At 43.8% G+C, this 21,967-nt stretch overlaps 3 protein-coding genes and 1 long non-coding RNA gene across 10 annotated transcripts; 3 read left to right on the forward strand and 1 right to left on the reverse strand.

Moving 5' to 3' along the window:
* The first annotated feature begins 264 nt into the window (after positions 1-264).
* Positions 265-6,894, forward strand: ovol1a (ovo-like zinc finger 1a). Of its 5 annotated transcripts, XM_072913191.1 has the most exons (7): positions 265-799; positions 1,026-1,210; positions 1,568-1,753; positions 2,772-3,007; positions 5,935-6,102; positions 6,193-6,337; positions 6,412-6,894. In XM_072913191.1, exons 3-7 carry the CDS (start codon positions 1,651-1,653, stop codon positions 6,753-6,755), a joined length of 996 nt encoding a protein of 331 aa, XP_072769292.1. In that variant the 5' UTR covers positions 265-799; positions 1,026-1,210; positions 1,568-1,650; the 3' UTR covers positions 6,756-6,894. The 5 variants fall into 5 exon arrangements, with proteins under 5 accessions (XP_072769292.1, XP_061816580.1, XP_061816578.1 ...); XM_061960596.1 differs by lacking the exons at positions 265-799; positions 1,568-1,753 and adding an exon at positions 816-923; XM_061960594.1 differs by lacking the exons at positions 265-799; positions 1,568-1,753 and adding an exon at positions 819-948.
* LOC133606537 (uncharacterized) lies at positions 3,921-5,438 on the forward strand. The gene is made up of 2 exons (XR_009815261.2): positions 3,921-4,531; positions 4,606-5,438. It is a non-coding gene; the product is annotated as an uncharacterized lncRNA (long non-coding RNA).
* Positions 6,895-8,400: 1,506 nt separating the features above from the next.
* On the forward strand, positions 8,401-17,023 carry mus81 (MUS81 structure-specific endonuclease subunit). 3 transcript variants are annotated; one of them, XM_061960576.2, is made up of 16 exons: positions 8,401-8,571; positions 8,668-8,812; positions 11,064-11,193; positions 11,274-11,359; positions 11,523-11,639; positions 14,040-14,120; positions 14,189-14,277; positions 14,346-14,555; positions 15,016-15,111; positions 15,185-15,312; positions 15,391-15,488; positions 15,554-15,769; positions 15,853-15,972; positions 16,036-16,139; positions 16,706-16,789; positions 16,871-17,023. In XM_061960576.2, exons 2-16 carry the CDS (start codon positions 8,672-8,674, stop codon positions 16,935-16,937), a joined length of 1,767 nt encoding a protein of 588 aa, XP_061816560.2. In that variant the 5' UTR covers positions 8,401-8,571; positions 8,668-8,671; the 3' UTR covers positions 16,938-17,023. The 3 variants fall into 3 exon arrangements, with proteins under 3 accessions (XP_061816560.2, XP_061816559.2, XP_061816561.1); XM_061960575.2 differs by having other exon boundaries at positions 15,185-15,488; XM_061960577.2 differs by lacking the exon at positions 14,346-14,555 and having other exon boundaries at positions 15,185-15,488.
* tmem185 (transmembrane protein 185) lies at positions 17,015-19,443 on the reverse strand. The gene is made up of 7 exons (XM_061960578.2): positions 19,295-19,443; positions 18,750-18,926; positions 18,479-18,692; positions 18,323-18,406; positions 18,038-18,214; positions 17,842-17,968; positions 17,015-17,761 (listed from the first exon to the last, which is right to left on the reverse strand). Exons 1-7 carry the CDS (start codon positions 19,330-19,332, stop codon positions 17,511-17,513), a joined length of 1,068 nt encoding a protein of 355 aa, XP_061816562.1. The 5' UTR covers positions 19,333-19,443; the 3' UTR covers positions 17,015-17,510.
* Between the last annotated feature and the right edge of the window lie 2,524 nt (positions 19,444-21,967).

Consider the following 21,967-nt stretch of genomic DNA (forward strand, 5'->3'; position numbering starts at 1 on the left):
GGTGAACCACAAATGTGCCTACAAGAATATCGGCCTTCAAAATACAAGAGAATAAATGATAATGATAAATGGGTTGTACTTGTATAGAAAATGTTTCCTTCTCCAAATAAATTGTTGAATGATATTTGAGATTATGACAGGCTATTTAAATTAAAGTTTTGTTTTTTTAGTCTACTAACTCTTCCATAAAAAACACACAGGTATGCTACCTGACCGGTATCCCCTCCCTTCACTGGGTAATTCAGGCCAATTAAAAAGCACATACGTTAGTGTCTGCACTCACAAGACCTACTTAAAAAGAATGAATGCAGAATATTTAATATTTAAATCAAGCCATTAAGCACAATTTTGGAATGAAACATGATATCCTACTTTTTATCCTCTTAAGGAAGAAGGCGAGATGTGATGAGAGAGGGAGGGAGATCTTCTGGCTCAACTCATCGGACCGCCCGGGCAGCATACCACACTCCCTTAACCTCTTTCTGCTCATCAGCAGCCTCGCCTAGACTTGCGGATTTTCCTATGAAAATGCTGAGCATGAGGCATGCCTTTAAGAACATATATGACAAACATCTGATAAATTATTGTTTGCTACAGCAGACTGCCATGCCTATCGTGTAGTCGTGTATCTTCCTGTGTCCTATGTATTTGAAGTTTCATTGTCTTAATTATTAATTCATTTATTTAAAAAAATGTTTTTTGTTTTTTTTAATGATTGTGTTACGGCGCAGTCATAAAAATGATGACATATGTCCTTCATGTTCTCAGGCTGACAAAAGGCAGGAAACCGGTTGAGCAGGTAAACTGAGGCCCAGCCCAGAATCCGTTCTCCTTGTTGTCACCGTTATTTCTCAGGCGCATGCGCGCTGGCGCCAGTTTCCTGCTCTTAAATTAGTACCTGTGCTGCTGCTCGACCCACCTGAGTGCGTTTTTTTGTCCCGTGTTCGTGTGAGCGTTTCGTGTTTGTTTGCTAACGTGTTCGTCGCTCTCGAGCGCGGACTAACGGACTTGTTTCCCCCCCTTAGTGGACTCCCGCCACTGGAAGGAGCTCAGGTGAGCGCGGAGGAGGAATAAGAAGAGGAAGAAGAGGCAAGAAAGTTCCAGGCCAACATGCCTCGAGCCTTCCTGGTGAAGAAGGCCAACGTTTCGCCGGGAAAGCGGAACTGGAGCGAGCTCCCGGACGACGAACGAGGAGACGTCTACGTCCCAGGTGAGTCCGCCTTACCTGCCGGAACATTCCCACCGGGGCAGGGGGCAGGGGGTGTTGGTCCAGATGTGAGAGTGTAACGGGACCGAGGCCGAATAACGGGAAGGACAGCAGTAGTGCGCGAGGAGGCGAAATAGTCCTTTATTCCTACCTTCAAACATATTTTTAAAAACAAATACTTTTTAAACTCGCTGTGCTCTTTTCACTTCCTATTTTCTTCCTTTTCTTCTTTGCCCCCTTCCGTTTCAGACACTATTCATTTAAGTTAAGGGACCCCCCCCCGCCCCCTCCCTCCCCTTGTCCCTCATCGCACACACTGCATTAATTTAAGTTAAGGGAGTGTCCCTTCTCCCCCTGCAGGAGAACAATTGGCATTGTTGCCATCAGACGTCAGGATCAGATAACAAATAACGGACTAAACCCCCCCAACCCTCCTAGCCCCCATGGAACCCCCCATCAGCGTTGTGACGTCATCCTTCTTCAACAAGCAGCATTTCTCTTATTATGGAGGAGACTTCCTGCACAACAACGGTCTCCTTGCCTGTGGTATGTGCCGTTACTTGCTGTACCTGCCTGACGTGTGGCAGGACTTTCACTGAAGTCGAAAGTATGAACGCTTGACGACACCCGTTGTCCTTTAAGGACTTTTTGGCCAGCACAGAACCACCACAAAAGTCATGCCGAGTTTCAATCACTCGCACTTTTTATCACTTACCTGTCCAGGTGTCGTGCTAAACTAACTATGCTAAGCTAACCTCTGCCTCTACTGGAGTAAATCTGTAGTGACAGGTTGTCGTCAGGTTGTTTTTTTGACTGTTAATCTGTGTCTTATATACCCTGCCGCTTCCTCTGAGCACCGCCGAGTTAATGTTTATTAGACTTGAGGACGTGTAACGGACCCCGCAGACGCCTTCAGCAAACACACACACACACACACACACACTCACACACACACACACACACACACACACATGCACACACAGACTGACGTGAAAGTATGAGGTAGCATTTACTGAAACAAGTCAAGTCAGGTTTTTCCCTTCTCTCTTACTTATGGAAACCCCGTGCCCTGTCTCACAACAGCACTTTACACACACACCCACACACACACACACTCACAGCTCATTCATTGGCAAAAGGGGGAGGGTGCGCAAACAATAAGATGAGATTAAATGTCCAGCCTGCTGCAGTAGCCATAGAAACTATCACCAAAATGGGCTAATTAACAAAGATGTTTAAAAGAGGGTTGAAACATCCAGAAGCACCCATGGACCCATAAACAGCCCACCTTCACATGGTGACAATGGATGACAGACAAGAGAAATCAAAAGTCAGTGACTTTATAGCAGAACTTGAACGCATCAGTCACATGAATTGTTTGTGTTGATCTTTGTGTTTGATGCGAGCGCCGCCCTGCATGAGGCTCAACATACACACACACACACACACACACTGAGCTGGTGCTGCAGGACTGTCTGGTCGGACAGGTCCAACCATGCATGCTGTGCGTGTGTGTGTGCACCTGCAATGCACATGTAAAAATTTAAATGGCTACTTTCTACAGTGTCCATCTTTCCCCCGTCCGTCCTGGTGATGGAGGATGAGGCGAGTCCAGCCGAGGCCGCACCACTCTGCCTGGCTAAGCAGTCTGTAACCGAGAGCCACGCGCACGCCGAACTGCCGTCCTGCACGGTGCTGGGCCGGCCGCAGAGCCCGGTGGCGCCTATGACGGACGAGAGTTCAGAGGTCCGTGCCAATTGGTCACAGAGCAGCTCTTTGTTTGTCCGCTCCAAAATGAAGGTGAGTATTGTTGGATGAGGCCGTGTCTTATATGGTATACTTCCGTCACTACACTTCAATAACAAAAAATGAATGTAGTGCCCCAAATCCATTAGTGTCGTTACACTTACCAGAAAATGACAATATTTACCTTCGTCTTCTCTCCTTTTTTTGTGAATTGTAACCACTCGGCGCAGCATTATTGCCAACATTTGGATTGCCCCCCTAAAGGATGCTAGCTGGTGAAGCTGTGCGAGAGTACGTTGGTAAACCTCACTCCCTATTGCCAGAAGAATCAAGCTGAACAACGAGCTGACAGCTAAAGTTTTTAGCTTGTTGCTCAGTGCTCTTGTCTCTCATCTTGAAGACCCTGGTTTGATCGCAGGAGGCAGACCCAGGCGGGTTACATTGGTGCCGTGAGGTGTAAGGTGGTGAGTGTAACAAATGCCAGCAGGTGCAGCTGTGTGAGAGTACGTTGGTTAACCTCACTCTCTAATGCCTTAAGAGCCGGCTGGACAATGAGTTGACGGCTTGGGATTTTAGCACTTCTACGCTACGGAGACATCCATCAATCCATCCATTTTCAACCGCTTGGGCCTCTCGGGGTCGCAGTTCAATTTTAATTATCTTCAAAGCCAAACAGGACAGAAAGGTCCTTAAGTTTTTGAAACAGCGTAAAAACATTTGGATTCTTTTTATTTTTGCTTTAATTTTCTCAGTACACATCAGTCCTAAACAAAAATATCAAACATGTTATCTTTTGTTTTGTATGTCACAGGTTTTAAAAAGATAACTCATGTTATACAAATGTATGCTAATTTAAAACTGTGACGTCATTATATCAAAAGGCCTTCAAAGAGTTAATATATATATATATATATATATATATATATATATATTGTCAAAAGTATTTGACCACCCATCCAAATGATCAGAATCAGGTGTCCTAATCACTTGGCCCGGCCACAGGTGTATAAAATCAAGCACTTAGGCATGGAGACTGTTTCTACAAACATTTGTGAAAGAATGGGCCGCTCTCAGGAGCTCAGTGATTTCCAGCGTGGAACTGTTATAGGATGCCACCTGTGCAACAAAACCAGTTGTGAAATTTCCTCGCTCCTAAATATTCTAAAGTCAACTGTTGGCTTCATTATAAGAAAATGGAAGAGTTTGGGAACAACAGCAACTCAGCTACGAAGTGGTTGGCCACGTAAACTGACAGAGAGCGGTCAGGGGATGCATAGTGCACAGAGGTCACCGACTTTCTGCACAGTCAGTTGCTACAGAGCTCCAAACTTCATGTGACCTTCCAATTAGCCTACGCACAGTACGCAGAGAGCTTCATGGAATGGGTTTCCATGGCCGAGCAGCTACATCTAAGTCATACATCACCAAGTCCAATGCAAAGCGTCAGATGCAGTGGTGTAAAACACGTCGACACTGGACTCTAGAGCTGTGAAGACGCCTTCTCTGAAGTGTTGAATCACGCTTTTCCACCTAGCAATCTGATGGACGAGTCTTGGTTTGGAGGTTCCCAGGAGAACGGTACGTTTCGGACTGCATTGTGCCAAGTGTGAAATGTGGTGGAAAAATAATTATGGTGTGGGGTTCTTTTTCAGGAGTTGGGCTTGGCCCCTTAGTTCCAGTGAAAGGAACTTTGAATGCTCCAGGATACCAAAACATTTTTGGACAATTTCATGCTCCCAACCTTGTGGGAACAGTTTGGAGTGGGCCCCTTCCTCTTCCAACATGACTGTGTGCACCAGTGCACAAAGCAAGGTCCATAAAGACATGGATGACAGAGTCTGGTGTGGATGAACTTGACTGGCCTGCACAGAGTCCTGACCTGAACCCGATAAAACACCTTTGGGATGAATTAGAACGAAGGCTGAGAGCCAGGCCTTCTCGACCAACATCAGAGTGTGACCTCACCAATGCGCTTTTGGAAGAATGGTAGAAAATTCCTATAAACACACTCCGCAACCTTGTGGACAGCCTTCCCAGAAGAGTTGAAGCTGTGATAGCTGCAAAAGGTGGACTAACGTATATATACTTTTTTTTTAAATTTACATTTATTTTTAATTTTAATTCCCCTGCTTGCCTCACTATGGACTGGACTCTCACATTATTAACTGTAACCACTCGGCATCCATTGCACCGGTCACCCAGGGAGTCCCCACATCTGCGGTCCCTTTCAAGGTTTCACATTGTTCCCATTGGGTTGAGTTTTTTCTTGCCTTGATGTGGGATCTGAGTCGTGACGTCATTGTGGCTTGTGCAGCCCTTTGAGACACTTGTGATTAAGGTCTATATAGATTAACTTTGATTGATTGATTATAAATAAGGATTACAATTTCATAAAACATTTCATGTTTGGTATTTTTTAGGGCTAAAGTTGATTTAGAGATTTGATAAAAATGAAAAGTGAGATAAATAAAGAATCCAAAATGTTTTCATGCTGTTTGGCTTTGGGGTATTGTCAAATAACTTGCATTGTATTGTACATCTGTAAAAGAATTGGACATTGCAAAAAATTTTAATTTCAATGTTAAAAACCCATCTTACAAAAATAATGTACAATGGAGTAACATAATAATTATGGCCAAAATACAGCAAAACTGTACTGAAAGGACAAAAAATGATGGTTAAACATGATTTTTTTCTGGCTATTTTTGAGTGATAGTGCCTTCCCTTCTACTTTTGTACTTCGTCGCCAAAATGGCGACTTTTGCGGGTGGTAAGTGTCCATCACTGTGCCCTCGACATTTTTGAGCGTTTTGAGTGCAAGATCCAGGTGCTGACAGCGCACTGCATTTTTGCTGTGAGTATACCTATGCACTCAAAAGACTTAAGTGTAAGTACGGAAGTGTGTCATTTGAGACACAGCCTGTGTGATTGGTCGGTCGGAGAGTTAACACTGGAAATCAAGCTTCTTTGTCTCTTGTCAGGTGACGACAGGCGAATTGCCTCATGATCCTGTTCCTACATCGCCATCCCTGACAGTACCGGAAGACACGTTAATGCCCGTTGTCATGACGACAAACCCAGTTCCCATGAAATTTGCCTCATCTGTGATCCGGTCGTCGAGCGGGCTGACGCTGCCCTTAATTTGTCAGGTATCCCAACTTGGCTTTAAAACATAGATAGGTTAGCGGAATATATTGACTGTCATATAAGGTTCCAGAATGTGTGTTTGTTTCCTTCAGATTTGCCAGAAAACGTTCCAGTACCAACGAATGTTAAACCGACACATGAAGTGTCACAACGACACCAAGCGGCACCTCTGTAGCTTCTGCGGCAAAGGCTTCAACGACACCTTTGACCTCAAGAGACACGTGCGCACACACACGGGTACGTGGCACAGTCGCACTCACGCTCCTCCCTCACGCCGTCGAATGGCGCTGACTTTTCAGTTTTTTGTGCAGGAGTTCGGCCGTACAAGTGCAATCTCTGTGACAAGGCCTTCACGCAGCGGTGCTCGCTGGAGTCGCACATGAAGAAGATCCACAGCGTCACGCAAAAGTACGCCTACAAGGAGCGCCGCAACAAGCTGTATGTGTGCGAGGAGTGCGGCCACACAGCGGCCACGCAGGACGAGCTGCTGCTGCACCTCCACTCGCTGCACCCCGACAGCGCCCTCTTGAAAGGGAAGGGGGGACGGCGGGCAGGGAGTTCGGGAGGAACAGGATTGATCGGAGAGCTGGAATGTACGCTGGGTTCACCACAAGGAGCCGATAGTGACGACACCACGGGATCAGCCGGCCTATAAAAAGAAAGAGAAAAACATTTCTGACTGGAACTATCATGGGACTGCTAACTTGCTTTTCTTGCTTTTTTACTGCATGTGGGCCTTCTGTAAAGCAATATAGGACTTTCCTATCAGTTGATTCATTAAAGGGAGTAATATATCACTGCAATGGTTTATTTCATGCATACATTCATTAAAAGTTGTGATGGGACCATGTGACATATAGTGACTGCGCCTCACTGCAAGCTTACACCCAAAGAAGCAGAGTTGGGAGGGCGAGGTCGGATTCCTGGTCTCTGTCAGGTCTTGTCGCAGGAATCTAGAAAACGCCCACCTTGCTGGAGGGTAAGTTCTGGCTGACTACAATGACGGCAAAATAACGGTCTGGAAACTACTTCACACAGGCCAGAAGGACTTCATTACACCTGTATGTAGAAAAGGAAAACACATTTAAATGCAATATTTATTTATCTAAAATATCTAACCAATATATATTTTTCTTAGCAGAGCTGCAGCTGTACTCAGTTGTAATACACTTTTTTACCACTTGTGGCAGGAACGACAATATCAAACAAACAGAAAAAGTCTAGAGCTAAAATCACAGAGAAGTTTCCTGCGATGAGGTGGCGACTTGTCCAGGGTGTACCCCGCCTTCTGCCCGATTGTAGCTTGAGATAGGCTACAGCGCCCCCCGCGACCCCAAAGGGAATAAGCGGTAGAAAATGGATGGATGGATTATTAAATTAGCTAGAATGTAATTTATTTTAGCAGTGTGTATGTACTACATTGTTAGTTTTAATTTGCGGTATATTTCACTAGTATGTATTTTGTAATCAGCCTGACCTAAGTCTTGATAATAATCTTTGTGATTAACGCACACTTTCATATTATTTGAAAAGGTTTATCCTGTTAAATTGTAGGTAGGTTAGATGCAATTATTGGATATAATTAAGATTAAGAGTAAGATTACTGATTTAGCGTTAATATTTAAGTGTGCCCCACAGGGCCGCAGAAAAGGGGGGGGTAAAGGAGACAGATTCTAGGGGCCCATGATGGAGGGGGGCCCAAAGAGGCCCCTAATGATGATGAAATTATAATACAGAAAAAATAATGACACTGTGTTGGGGGCCCTGTAAAGATTCTTTTTATGGGGCCCAATATCCCTAGCGGCGCCCTTGGTGCCCCAGGCTACTTTGTAGTGGAAAAGTTGGGCTCCGAGTCCCGACATCAAAAAGGTTAAGAACCCCTGATCTAAACCACTAAAATAATGGTTTTATTTAGAAATCATTGATGTAAATTGTGTTACAAATTGAGAACAGGAAGAAAACATATGTGTAAGTAATTGCTATTAAATGGAAAAGGGGTAGGATTAAATACGTTTTGCTTCTTCCTACTCCTTTTCGGGCATGTTGTAAAGAGACATGCAAAATATGTGATGCATCTTATTAAAACTGTATACATCCATCCATCCGTTTTCTACAGCTTGTCCCGTTCGTTGTTCGAATTAATTAATTAATTTAATTCGAATTAAACTTCAACCAACCAAACAACCAACATTTAATTTCTGCTTACACTGTCTATCACCGCTGGATGGCAATGTTTCATCCTTGTTGTTTTTAGCTCCGCCTTTTTCTGACCCAAGGTACGTCACTGCACCTTACGTCACTAACGCGGAAGTGCAGTTTGTTTTACGTAGCTTATTGTTTCTGCGGGAAATTCGAAAGTAAAAAGAAAGGATCCAGTTTGTGTCACGACGACCCCATTTCATCGATATATTTTGTAAGCGTAGCGTTTCCAGTACGTTTGTGTTTTGTTTCTCTAAGTAGGTAGGCTAAAGGTAAGCCTAATGTCTCGTGCACGCCTCTATGTTTGTTCGGAATGGTTTCGTTCTGGTGGACCTGACGAAATAATCACGTTTTGATTTTTTTTTCAGCAAGATGTCAAATCCTGAGCCCGTCTTGCTGGGTCGAAAACGGACCCTGCCCGCCTGCCCGAACCCCCTATTCCTCAAGTGGCTCACTGAACTAAGGGACGAGGCCAGGGAGAAAGGCCTAAAGATCCAGTACACTTATCAAAAGGTATCAAGGCCATTTAAGTATTAAAACGACCTATAGCGTCCAATTTACAGAAATTTCACATTTTAATGAGTTTTTTGCTCCTGAAAATAAATCTGGCAGTAATTTCCCAAAATATCAATATATTTTGGAGTATGTGGGAGATAACGGACTGTGCTTAAAACGCCCTTATTCCATCGTCAGACTCAATATCCCGCACTCTTCTATCTCCTCATACACACCATAGCCCAGTGGTTCTTAACCTGGGTTCGATCGAACCCTAGGGGTTTGGTGAGTCGGCCTCAGGGGTTCGGCGGAGCCTCCACCGCGGAGGTCAAGACCAAGACACACCCGACTCATCGTGTAAATAAAAACTTCTCCCTATCGGCGTATTATGGATACCCTCAAACAATGTTCCCTCTAATTTTCCATCTGATTTGCAGGTGTGTAATTTGTTGTGAGTTCATTTACTCTGTTTGTTTTGTTCTTTGAACAAGGTAAAGTTCATGGAATTTGAAAAAAAAAAAAAAAAAATGTCACTAAGGAAGGGTTCGGTGAATGCGCATATGAAACTGGTGGGGTTCGTTACCTCCAACAAGGTTAAGAACCACTGCCATAGCCTTTGTTTTCTCAAGCTCCTTCAGCATTTTTTCAAGCATCTTGAGGAAAACCTCAGTTTTCTGCTGGATCTGACTCAGTCTTTCACCCTTCGAGGGGTCCCTGATTTTCGGGATCGCCTTTGGATTGAGTCTTTCAAATTGTTTCCATCCAAACTCTGACCAAAACCCTTCTTCTATGAAAATTGCAACTCTTGGTCTTTATCCTGGTCCATTCCATTTTTTTGTGAGTCAATTTGACTGGATAGGTCCATTCTTTGCTCATATTCCCACCATTTGGCAGGATGACCGCTTCTTTATTTGCATTGCTACAACTTGCAACAATATATCCGACAGCCATACATGCTGATTCCTTCAAATTCTGCACGCAAATAACGCAATTCAGGATGAAAATGCTACCAAAAAATATGCTATGCAATATGAAATTGCCACCAGTCTTCCTAAGGTGATGTCTGCAGAATGAAAAGTGGGGATTCCAAAATGTGGGAAAAGTTGTTCGAAAACAAGCCTAAAATCATTACTCTGTCTATTTTGGGGGGAATTTTAATTTTCAAACCCAAGGGCCTCATGTAAAGAGAGTTGCGTGGCTTACTTACTAAAAATAGACATACGATTAAATCCAGAAAAACGGGGTAGGCAAATAAATATTGAAGCGTTTGCACACACAAACCCAAGGACATTTCTTAGTTATATCAGAATTTGCTTGTAGTCGGCTGCAGGAGGCAGCTTGGCACGCCCAGACCAAGCTCAGGCCCCGCTCCCTTATAAATATGTACATCATTGAAAGTAGCCATGTGACTGACAAAGTAGCTGGGAATAGAGAAGTCTGGGCTTCTCTGCTTAGGCTGATGCCCCCTGTGATCCAACTTCGGATAAGTGGAAGAAGATGGATGGATGGATGAAAGACTTTGACTCTTGTTTGGTTACTCAATTTATTAATACAATATAGGAGTGGACTGTCGTGTACAGTACATGACAGAGTCGACCCAACCCTCCACACGTCCCTGGTCTTGTGTGCCGCCACCGTGTTTCTGAGACTGCTGGAATCTCAGAAACACATTGTTACAGGAATAGGTAGCAAAATGATTGCTTATAATAGACGTCCTCACAATCGTCGCTAAAGCCACAGCCTCTAGAAATGTTGGTCCGACAGCTAAGAAGCTGCCGAAAGACAGTGCACATTTCCACGTCAACGTCAGTCTTGATGCATCTCATCTTTGACGTACAAAAGGTCATACGCTAGGTTTTTGTGCGTACAACCTAGCTTGTTACATTAGAGCCCAGAACTATGAAATAAGTGGGTTATACTTGTATAGCACTTTTCTACCTTTTTAAGGAACTCAAAGCGCTTTGACACTATTTCCACATTCACACACTGATGGCGGGAGCTGCCATGCAAGGCGCTAACCAGAACCCATCAGGAGCATGGGTGAAGTGTCTTGTTCAAGCACACAAAGGACGTGACTAGGATGGTAGAAGGTGGGGATTTAACCAAGAATCCTCATCTTGCTGGCACAGCCACTCTCCCAACTGCGCCACACCGCCCCCAGTAATGTAAAGTAATGTTGTAAGCATTACAGGGGTCCTTCAAGTCCACACGAGGGTACATTGTAATGTTGTCAAGTCTTTGAAGAGTGTGGATTTGTGTGTGCTTGTAGGCAATCAACTCTCTTAATAAATATCCACTTCCTCTTCGGGATGCCAAAGAGGCCAAGATACTGCAAAACTTTGGAGATGTGATATGCAAAATCCTGGACTCTAAACTGCAACAATACCACACAGAACATGGTGAGTACATTTTTGATTTGGAATGGAAAGATATTTGTTGAAGATGTGATTGATGCAAAAGGCCAAAATACTTTCCATAGGTCAAGACAGTCCTGTTCATGCGCTCCCTGAAGGAGTGTCCTCTCCTGGCAGGTCAGACAACAACAAGGCACCTCCCACCAAAAAGGTACCAGATAAAGAGGATATTGACAGTAATAGTACATAAGCGTAGCAATATATGACAAATGGTGCATATGTTGAGTAATTGCTTGTTGGCTTTGAGTATTGAGTGAAATGATTGGATGTTGGCTAATGAACAATGGGTCATCTATCATTTTAATGTGTTGAAGAACAATGCTAGGGAGAAGGAAGGTGGCGGAGAGAAAAAGAAGAAGAAGAGGGAGTACGTGCCCCAGAAAGGATCCGGCGGTTATGCTGTCCTGTTGACACTTTATAGACAGTCGCAGGTAAACCAGTCTGACATCATCACATCACAAATGCTGTTACCGTTGCTTACTGTAAAATGTGGTTATTATGCAAATGCCTTGCTTATGGTCAAGGACAGACACAGGAGCTGCTGTCGGTCACAACTCATGCCAGTTATTCCTCACAGCTAACTGGAAGTAGGCCTGGGCCGATAATAAATTCTGCTACGCAATATATTGTCCCACAGATTATTGCCAAAAAACTTATTATTGTCAGCATCATTTTGAGACCAAATTAGAAATACTGTAATCATAATCCATCCATCCATCCATCTTCTTCCGCTTATCCGAGGTCGGGTCGCGGGGGCAGCAGCCTAAGCAGGGAAGCCCAGACTTCCCTCTCCCCAGCCACTTCGTCCAGCTCCTCACGGGGGATCCCGAGGCGTTCCCAGGCCAGCCGGGAGAGATAGTCTTCCCAACGTGTCCTGGGTCTTCCCCGTGGCCTCCTACCGGTCGGACGTGCCCTAAACACCTTATATACTATTAATGCAAGTTTTCGAAAGCAACGCAATAAACTTTGATTTCTCATTAGTTTTTTTTTACCATTGTAATTGGAAGGTCAATAACTTTTAATTATTCTTATTAAATAAACAAACCATTAAAATAAAATTGGCTCTTAATTAGGGACGTGTACCAAATGCGGTACTTTTTTTACATCAACATGCCGTATCTAGGTTGTGTGTGACGTCACGCCTGGTTGCCGACTTAACAGGCTCTTCGCACTTGGCAATCACTCCAGCAACATTGAGAGCGGACTCAGCCAAACTACCTTTGGTAATGTTGCAGTTTTCAACACCAACAAAGAAATTGACTAAAATAAAAATGCTCTAACGTAAGTAAAGTAAGGCTCCACTTTTCCAAAAATGCGCTAGCTTGATGCTAATGTAAATTGGCTTTGCTATTGACATGCTACTGAATAGCATTAACGTTTTTAAATGGTGATTTCAACGCCTCCAAATTTGTTAATAAAAACTACAACTAAGATGCACATTACAATCAAACACCTAGGTCAGGGGTCGGCAACCCGCGGCTCCGGAGCCGCATGCGGCTCTTTGATCACTCTGATGCGGCTCAGCTGCATACTTGGGTATTTGTTCTGTTGTGTTTATGTTGTGTTACGGTGCAGATGTTCTCCCGAAATGTGTTTGTCATTCTTGTTTGGTGTGGGTTCACAGTGTGGCGCATTATTAGTAAGAGTGTTTAAGTTTTTTATACCGCCACCGTCAGTGTAACCTGTGTGGTTGTTGACCAAGTATGCCTTGCTGTCACTTACGTGAGCACGTAGAAGCCCCAAACAACGTGTGGCTGGGCCGGCATGCTGGCTGTAATGGGCGCCAAATGCTGTTCCATCACGGCACGTTCGAGAGAATAGTTACCCTGATATGCAGTGTTACTTCATTTTAAATTTCAATAGATCTTTGTGGCTCCCATTGTTTTCTTTAATTTGTGAACCTGGTCAAAATGGCTCTTTGACTGGTAAAGGTTGCCGACCCCTGACCTAGGTAATAGGTACTATGCGTAATAAGTACAATACTTACAAATATTAACACTTTTTAAGGTACAGCAAAAGGCTATATTCAGCAAAGACTAAACTGACTAGCCAACGCACCATAAACTACACACTACTGCCATCTAACTTTTTGGAATTGCAACTGTAAGTGCAACTTAATGCCATATTTGTAAAGGAAACTTAGAAATGTGATAATAAAACAAGATAAAACAATTGGACAGTAGTGATCATAATAATCACATCAAATCAAACTTTATTTGTACAGCACTTTTAATGCAAAGGCGAATAGCAAACACAAAGTGCTGTACAAAACAATAATAGAAGAAGAGAAGAAAACACACACACACACAGACAACACTATTAACAAACCAAAAACAAAACATGGCATGGCACTGAGGATTTTAGGAAAACGCCACCTTTGAGGCATCTACACTGGAGAATACCTGTGATTATGGCCATTTAAAAAATGTGTGTGTGTGTGTATATATATATATATATATATATATATATATATATATATATATATATATGTGTGTATATATATGTGTATATATACAGTATATATGGTGGCAATTTATCAATGATGGCAAAGTTATCAAGTTCATTTTCATTTACCTTGCAATTTAACGCCGCCAACTCCACTCTAGCACTCATTCATATTAATCTAATAAAACATCTTTCAATGGCAAATACCAGTTATTTGATTGTTTTTAGCTCCCACAAAATAACACTATCATGAATTTCCCTATTGACTAATTACGTTTATTAATGAGTAATTCTGTTGGTAATTTGATTACTTTTTTGGAAAGTAAATAACTACATTTTGAAAGTTATTTTCCCAGCACTGTATATTGATGTTGTTTTCTTTGCAGATGCCAGGCAGTAAAGGCTTCATGTTCAAGATGGAGCTGCAGGCCGAAGCACAGCATCTTTGTAATAAATCCTTCGCAGTGGTAAGTCCTGCTTTGCGCCTTCGTTAATTAATTATACCAGGTGTGTCCCTTCTTGTCTACACTCGTAGCCCGACCTCGGCAGTAAGTACACAGCCTGGTCGTCGGTGGCCACGCTGGTGCAGAGGAACCTGCTGGTAAAGACCCACAGCCCCGCACGGTATGTTGATTGGCCCACATATATCATCTCAGTTCCTTCTTATCATGACTGGTGTGTCCTCTTGTCAGATACTCTCTGACACAGGAAGGTGTGTCTTTAGCACAACGTCTGGACTCGGTTGAACCAGGTTCTAAAGCAGGTCCACATGTGATTGGTGATGAGGAGGAGGAGGAGGAGGAAGGTGGTCCAGCAGTCGTTGACCTCACTTGTAGTGGTGGTGGTGGTGATGATGATGATGATGATGAAGATGAAGAAGAACAGGAAAATGATATAATTCAGTAAGCTAGAACTAAACAAGCACTAACACTTCCTGTTTTCAGCTTACATACTAATGTTGCTTCTCAGTTGGTGCTCTTGCATACTTACATACTCACTTAGTCTTCTGAGTGCATAAGTGTGTTCATACTGAGCAACAGCAAAATGCAGTGGACTGTCAGTGAGGGACACTTACCACCCTCTTAAGTCGCCATCTTGGCGGCGTAGCTGAAGGGGAGGGACTAACTTGATATAATGGTAGCTAGGAAGGCAACTTGTAGCGGTAGAAAGTAGTAAACAAGATTTAGTAAAAAAAATATTGCTATTGTCATGGCTGGTAAATGCTCAATGGATTTGGGACAGTACTACACTGTCAAAAGTTGCACACTCAGGGCCAAAGTAATGCGTGTGCACTGTATACATTTTGAAGTGTACCGAAGCAGGTATTCTATCTGAGACACAGCATAAGTCATCTTCTCTCAGGCTGACGCAGCCGATGAACGAGGTGCTCAGCCGTGGATGCCTCCTACCCGGAACCTACGACATTGTCCTGTGCGTCGACTTCATCGAGACAACAGGGTGAGGCAGCAGCTGAACGTTAATGCGCTCGTCTTGCTGGTGTGCACGTTTCAGGACATGTTTGCATTTACAGCGGCAGCCATCACCGCAAACACGAGCTGGTCAAAGAGCTGCAGACGAACGGCGTCCACTTTGACGTTAGGAAGCTCAACGTTGGCGACTTTCTGTGGGTGGCCAGGGAGAAGGTCGCGCCCATGTCAGGTAGAACTTGTGGCACATTCCCGTTCCCCCTCTGTCTACACCAATTAATAGCAATCATTCTTATGTCGCTCTTTGCAGCTGCAGGCAGAGAGCTTGTCCTTGATTTCGTCATCGAGAGGAAGCGGATGGACGACCTGTGTGGCAGCATCATCGACGGACGCTTTAAGGAACAGAAGGTAAGACCGCCTCCGCGATAGTAAAGCCAATGCTGTTTGGATCAAGTGGTTCCTGTCCCTGTCAGTTTCGCCTGAAGAGGTGTGGCCTACGGAAGCCCATCTACCTGGTGGAGGAACAGGGGAAGGCGGCAGCACACTTGAGCCTTCCTGAAAAGACGCTGCAGCAAGCCATTGTCAACACGCAGGTGGTGGACGGCTTCTTCGTTAAGAGGGTGCAGGACGTGAGAGAGTCAGCGGCCTATCTGAGCATCATGACGCGATACCTCACCAAAGTGTACCAGGTGAACCAGGCGCTCGCATGGCTTTTTGCCGACACCTCCGTCCTCTTTGAGGGTCTTCTGTGAAGCCACCATGTTCCCTCCAGAACCGAACGTTGGTCTGCCGCTCCCGAGAGAGAGACGGTGACCCAGATTGTGATGACGACCCCCGGTCCTGCTCACTCATGTCTTTCGCAGAGTTCAACTACGGCGCCATCAAGAACAAGGTGAGCTGGGTGTTTTTCTCATGCCATGTGACATGAAGTGACGTGTGTGTCTTCCTCATTCAGAGTCAGACGGTGCGAGAAGCCTTTGCCAGACAGCTGATGCAAGTTAGCGGCTTGTCTGGAGACAGAGCGGCTGCTATACTGGAGCGATACAGTACTCCACACAGGTACTTTTACCAGCAATCTATTGGTACTCGTATCCAAAAGGATTTTCCGATAAACATTTGCTACAGAGGTACACCCAGACAGTACACAATAATTAAAGGACAGGAAGTGTATATCGTGTCACGCGTCGACTCGGTAAACAAAAACAGTGAAGTGAATTATATTTATATAGCGCTTTTACATAGTGAAACCCAATATCTAAGTTACATTTAAACCAGTGTGGGTGGCATTGGGAGCAGGGGGCTAAAGTGTCTTGCCCAAGGACACAACGGCAAGTGACTAGGATGGCAAAAGCGGGGATCGAACCCGGAACCCTCAAGTTGCTGGCACGGCCACTCTACCAACGGAGCTATACTGCCCAGCGCACAGTGCAGCCCAGCTTTTGGATGGTGGGAGTTATGGTTCGCGATAGTGCATCGCACCATGCCCCCCACCACTATTAGAAAAGTACTGACCTAAACCAAACCGAGAAAAGTACCCTACCGTGATGACATACCGTTACACGCCAAACTACACTGAAAACTGAGCTAATTATGATTTTTTTTCCCCTTCTTGTGTTCCTTCTCAGTCTCCTGAAGACATACGACAAATGCAAAAGCGAAGCACAGAAAGAAAAGCTGCTATCTACCATCCAATACGGGAGGCTAAACAGGTTTTTGCTTTTTCTTTTAACTTTGGGCTCACAACTGATGCAGGAGCAGCCATTAAAGCTTCAATGTCTTTTCCTGTCCAGGAAATTGGGACCAGCTTTGAGTCGAACTCTGTACCAGTTGTACTGTAGCAATGGAGCGCTATACTAGATTGTTCAAGATAGAGGATTTATGAAAAAGTGTACTGTAAAATATCAAATGGGATGATCCAAGAAGGAGTCATGTGACATGTTGCAACAGTTTATTCTCTCATTCTGACGCCAAACAAGCCTGATGGAAACACGAGAATGAAGGAAGATCAGGAACCCGTCGACTCCTTAAAAGTGGACAGAAAGAATATTGTTTCTTTTTTTCTGGTCCCTCATGACAAATTCACTTATTTACACACTGGAATAGAAAAACTTGTCTGACTATTTAAGTGCAATTTGTTTCAGTGCACGCAGCCTCCAAAGTGGAACCATCATGCAAGCAAAGTGATTGATTGCAAAGAGCAAACAGAACAAGATGGAACCACAACTTTATAAATCCTCTTGTGAGGATGTCAGTCTGCTGGTCCCATCGCACAGGCGCCATTGGTAAGCGTTCAACTCCTCGGCTGTGTCAGCTTTATCTTCACTGAAGTCCGAAGGACCTTCAAAAAAGACTCCACTTAGTCATGTGACAATAAGAGCCGCTTGCTCTACTTTGTTCATGCAGAGTCCAAGCGAGAGCGCCGTGTCGCCTTTAGTCGGGCATGTCGATGCACAGTTTGGATGGGGGGACAAAGTATTTGCCAGGACTCTGTGTGATCACCACGCCTGTCTTCTTATGGAACATGGGAGCAATCTTGGGGGGCGGCTCGGGGACGGGGGGGTCCTCCGCAGCCTCAGCATCGTCGCTGCGTTGGAGGTCATAAGAGACGTTTCCATACTCTCGCAGGAAGGGGAGAAGCTCCAGAAGGAAGTGGCAAAAGTCTTTGCGGATGCCAAACCACCCTGCGAGGACGGACAACAGCGATGACATGATTAATATTATATGATATATTAGGTTGCAAAGAAGAGTGTTTCATACTCACAGTGGTTTCCTCCCTTTTGGCCAAATGTGGTGACCATGAGCGTGAGCAGTGAGAGCCACAGTGGCACGAAGATACACACGTAGCTTAGACTGTTGTTGCCGTCGTCCAGCTTGTGCACCAGGAGGATCTAAGACAGATTGTTACGCCAAAGTCAGACAAAAATTCAATGTCTACGTCAACACCTTTCAAAATTCACCTCAAAGGTGAGAAGCGGAACTACGATGGTCATCCAGCTGATGGCCATTGTGATGTGAGTCCGCCGCTGCTCAGCGATGATGTCGATGGAGCGTAGAAAAAGGACCGACCAGATGATGTAGTAGAGGACAACAAGACACAGGAAGGACATGAGGATCCACAGTGGCACACACACCACCTGTGACACACGCACACACACACACACACACACACACACACACACACACACACACATTTGTCACTTGATGATCCTTCTACAGTAGGGAATGTCATCACATGTGCTCACAAGCCAAGGCCAGATGATGATCTTGTCCAGTTTCAGAGCGATGAAAATAAACTGAAGAATGTTCACTGAGCAAAACACCTCCAACTGAGGAGGAGCAAAGGAGGACCTTGTTATTCCCTCATTTTAAGTGTTCTACATCACGTTGTTGCCACTTACTTCCAGGGAGCGATCGTGTCGAAATCCCCAGACGCACGCTGCCACAGAGACGGGTGACACAAAGAAGAGCGGCATGAAGACAAGCAGCCAGAAGTAGTTTCCACTTCCCCTCGTCACCCGGTCGCACACCAACACTTCAAACATGAGCAAGAGGACATGGAGCCCCACGGCAATCAGCATGGCCTTGAACTCCACGCACGTCTCACCTTCAGCCCTGGCAGAAAAGAACACATCATGTTGTGTCCTGCAGAGACAGTCAGCCCTATCTTACCTGTACTGAGGGTTGTGTGCCCACACGCCGGTGCCCACAGAGGCCCCGATGATGACCAACACTTTCCAAAGCCATATTGGTGTGAACACTGCCCAGTAGCTCCAGTGGATAACGCCATCCAGCCTCAAGGACAACAAGACGGAGAAAAGTAGCAGGCACAAGTAGATCAGGAACTTGCTGCACGGGAAATACACTGAACATGTTAAAAACAATACTAATAGCGTTATAGCATTATTATGATAAATAGTTGAATATGACAAAAAACTCCACATCAGTAGCAACTACAAAATTGTTATTCGGTGTTGTCTTTTGACGGCTCCAGCCAATGTTAGCCACGTAGCATATGACATCGCTTTCGTACTTGCATTTTAGCTGGCTCTAAATACTATCATATGTTTTATAACTTTACAGGCAAACTCCCGCTGCGTTATATTTGGTGTTTGTCCAATTTTTAACACACATTGACGTATGATGTTAAGACAATCAGCAATTAGCAGCTAACTACTCGGTGCTACTCGCTGAGCCAAAGATTGGAAAGATATTACCTGGGATTAAAATCCTGAAAGAGTCCTCTTAAATTCATGGCGTATAAAATGTTTGTACCATTGCTTCATTTGTTGGCCATTATTCGATTTAGCATTTTTCTTGCTTGTTGTAGCTTATGTTTTCCCCGAATGCTCTACAGGAAGTGACGTCACATTCAGACGACGACACAGGTGCTTCCGAGCATGAACGTTCTAAGATTGTGGTTGACATTTTCTACTAACTGTTACAGTTGTCATTTCTGCCAAAGTACAGTCGCACAAATATGCTGGAAACTTTAAGCAAAAATATTTACCGACTTGGTTTTCAAATTGAACAATTCCCAGGGCTAAGTGCATGTGCCTCACCATACGAAGGTCGTGGGTTAGATCTTTGTGTGTGGAGTTTGCATGTTCTACCCGTGACTGCGTGGAAAACTAAAAATACAACCCATACAAATATTTTAGTTGTCTCAATTTTCCCTTTTTGTAGGGCATTTCGATGCTTTTTAATGTTTTGAACTGCATAAGAGTCCACCACATATTTGAAAATGTAATGAAGAAAAAGTACAGTACCAACGTAAAAAACCAGTGAAGTTGGCACGTTGTGTAAATCGTAAATAAAAACAGAATACAATGGTTTGCAAATCATTTTCAACTTATATTCAATTGAATAGAACTGCAAAGACAAGATACTTAACGTTCGAACTGGTAAACTTTATGTTTTGCAAATAGCTCATTTGGAATTTGATGCCTGCAACATGTTTAAATAGCTGGCACAAGTGGCAAAAAAAACAGTGAAAGTTGAGGAATGCTCATCAAACACTTATTTGGAACATCCCACAGGTGAACAAGCTAATTTGGAACAGGTGGGTGCCATTATTGGGTATAAAAGCAGCTTCCGTGAAAAGCTCAGTCATTCACAAACAAGGATGGGGCAAGGGTCACCACTTTGTGAACAAATGCATAAGCAAATTGTTGAACAGTTTAAGAACAACAATTCTCAATGAGCTATTTCAAGGAATTTAGGGAATTCACCATCTACGGTCTGTAATATCATCAAAAGGTTCAAAGAATATGAATAAATCACGGCAAGGCCGAAAACCAACATTAAATGCCTGTGACCTTCGATCCCTCAGGTGGTACTGCATCAAAAATCCACATCAGTGTGTAAAGGATATCACCACATGGGCTCAGGAACACTTCAGAAAACCACTGTCAGTAACTACAGTCCGTCGCTACATCTGTAAGTGCAAGTTAAAACTGTACAATGCAAAGCGAAAGCCATTTATCAACAACACCCAGAAATGCCGCCGGCTTCGCTGGGCTTGAGCTCATCTAAGATGGACTGATGCAAAGTGTTCTGTGGTCTGACGAGTCCACATTTCAAATTGTTTATGGAAACTGTGGACGTCGTGTCCTCCGGACCAAAGAGGAAAAGAATCATCGGGACTGTTTTAGGCGTAAAGTTCAAAAGCTAGCATCTGTGATGGTATGGGGGTGTATCAGTGCCCAAAGCGTTGGTAACTTACACATCTGTGAAGGCACCATTAATGCTGAAAGGTACATACAGGTTTGGAGCAACATATGTTGTCATCCAAGCAGTGTCTTTTTCATGGACGCCCCTGCTTATTTCAGCAAGACAATGCTAAGCCACATCCTGCACGTGTTACAACAGCGTGGCTTCGTAGTAAAGGAGTGCGGGTACTGGACTGGCCTGCCTGTAGTCCAGACCTGTCTCCCATTGAAAATGTGTGGCGCATTATGAAGCCTAAAATACCACAACGGAGACCCCGGACTGTTGAACAACTTAAGCTGTACATCAAGCAAGAATGGGAAAGAATTCCACCTGAAAAGCTTCAAAAATTGGTCTCCTCAGCTCCCAAACGTTTACTGGGTGTTGTTAAAAGGAAAGGGGATGTAACACAGTGGTAAAAATGTCCCTGTGACAACTTTTTTGCAATGTGTTTTTGCCATTAAAGTCTAAGTTAATGATTATTTGTAAAAAGAAAATAGTTTCTCAGTTTGAACATTAAATATCTCGTCTTTGCAGTGTATTCAATTGAATGTAAGTTGAAAAGGATTTGCAAAACATTTTATTCTGTTTTTATTTACCATTTACACAATGTGCCAACTTCACTGGTTTTGGGTTTTGTAACACAGTCGTGTGTTGGAAGATGATTAAGCGTCATTGTGGTTGGTCACTTGGAAATGATGTTAGTTTATTGTTTTGCTAGATTGTGCTTCTTTGCCAGCCACAAATGTATTTTCCCATATAATGTCGGCTTTTTATTCGCATCACATTCGTGACGACGGACAAAGACACTGTTTAAGCAAAGAAGAGTAAAAAAACAGAGCGAAAAGTGTTTGGTTTATAAATAAATATAATACAAATTAAAGGAATGCATTTAAACCTTCTGTTTGTGCCTTAAACGGGACTCGAGTCTAAGTCTCTGAATTTCAAATCAATTTAATTGAGAAACGTATGGTAACCGAAGTTTGCACATGAGGCCAGCAAATTTTATTGACAACGTGCAGATGTGCTTACTAGATAATGAGACAATTAAGGAATCCACTTGTTAAGTGTCTTGATATACAATAACACATTTAATAAAATATTTTAGAAAAAAATCCATAAAACTATACATGACTAAATACAGCAAATACTTAGAAAACATAAATACCAGTTTAAACAAG

Source organism: Nerophis lumbriciformis, linkage group LG05 (genome assembly GCF_033978685.3).
Source record: "Nerophis lumbriciformis linkage group LG05, RoL_Nlum_v2.1, whole genome shotgun sequence".
In the NCBI taxonomy this organism is placed as follows: Eukaryota; Metazoa; Chordata; class Actinopteri; order Syngnathiformes; family Syngnathidae; genus Nerophis; species Nerophis lumbriciformis.

Bases quoted from the DNA above. Each gene is read 5' to 3' on its own strand.
- mus81 (XM_061960575.2), top strand. From the start codon at position 8,672: ATGTCAAATCCTGAGCCCGTCTTGCTGGGTCGAAAACGGACCCTGCCC. The intron at 11,360-11,522 runs GTACCAGATAAA...AATGTGTTGAAG, and splicing joins AGGCACCTCCCACCAAAAAG to AACAATGCTAGGGAGAAGGA. The intron at 16,790-16,870 runs GTTTTTGCTTTT...TTTCCTGTCCAG, and splicing joins CAATACGGGAGGCTAAACAG to GAAATTGGGACCAGCTTTGA.
- ovol1a (XM_072913191.1), top strand. From the start codon at position 1,651: ATGGAACCCCCCATCAGCGTTGTGACGTCATCCTTCTTCAACAAGCAG. The intron at 1,754-2,771 runs GTATGTGCCGTT...TACTTTCTACAG, and splicing joins CAACGGTCTCCTTGCCTGTG to TGTCCATCTTTCCCCCGTCC. The intron at 3,008-5,934 runs GTGAGTATTGTT...GTCTCTTGTCAG, and splicing joins TTGTCCGCTCCAAAATGAAG to GTGACGACAGGCGAATTGCC.
- tmem185 (XM_061960578.2), bottom strand. From the start codon at position 19,332: ATGAATTTAAGAGGACTCTTTCAGGATTTTAATCCCAG. The intron at 18,407-18,478 runs GTAAGTGGCAAC...GCTCCTCCTCAG, and splicing joins GACACGATCGCTCCCTGGAA to TTGGAGGTGTTTTGCTCAGT. The intron at 18,215-18,322 runs GTGAGCACATGT...CGTGTGTCACAG, and splicing joins TCATCATCTGGCCTTGGCTT to GTGGTGTGTGTGCCACTGTG.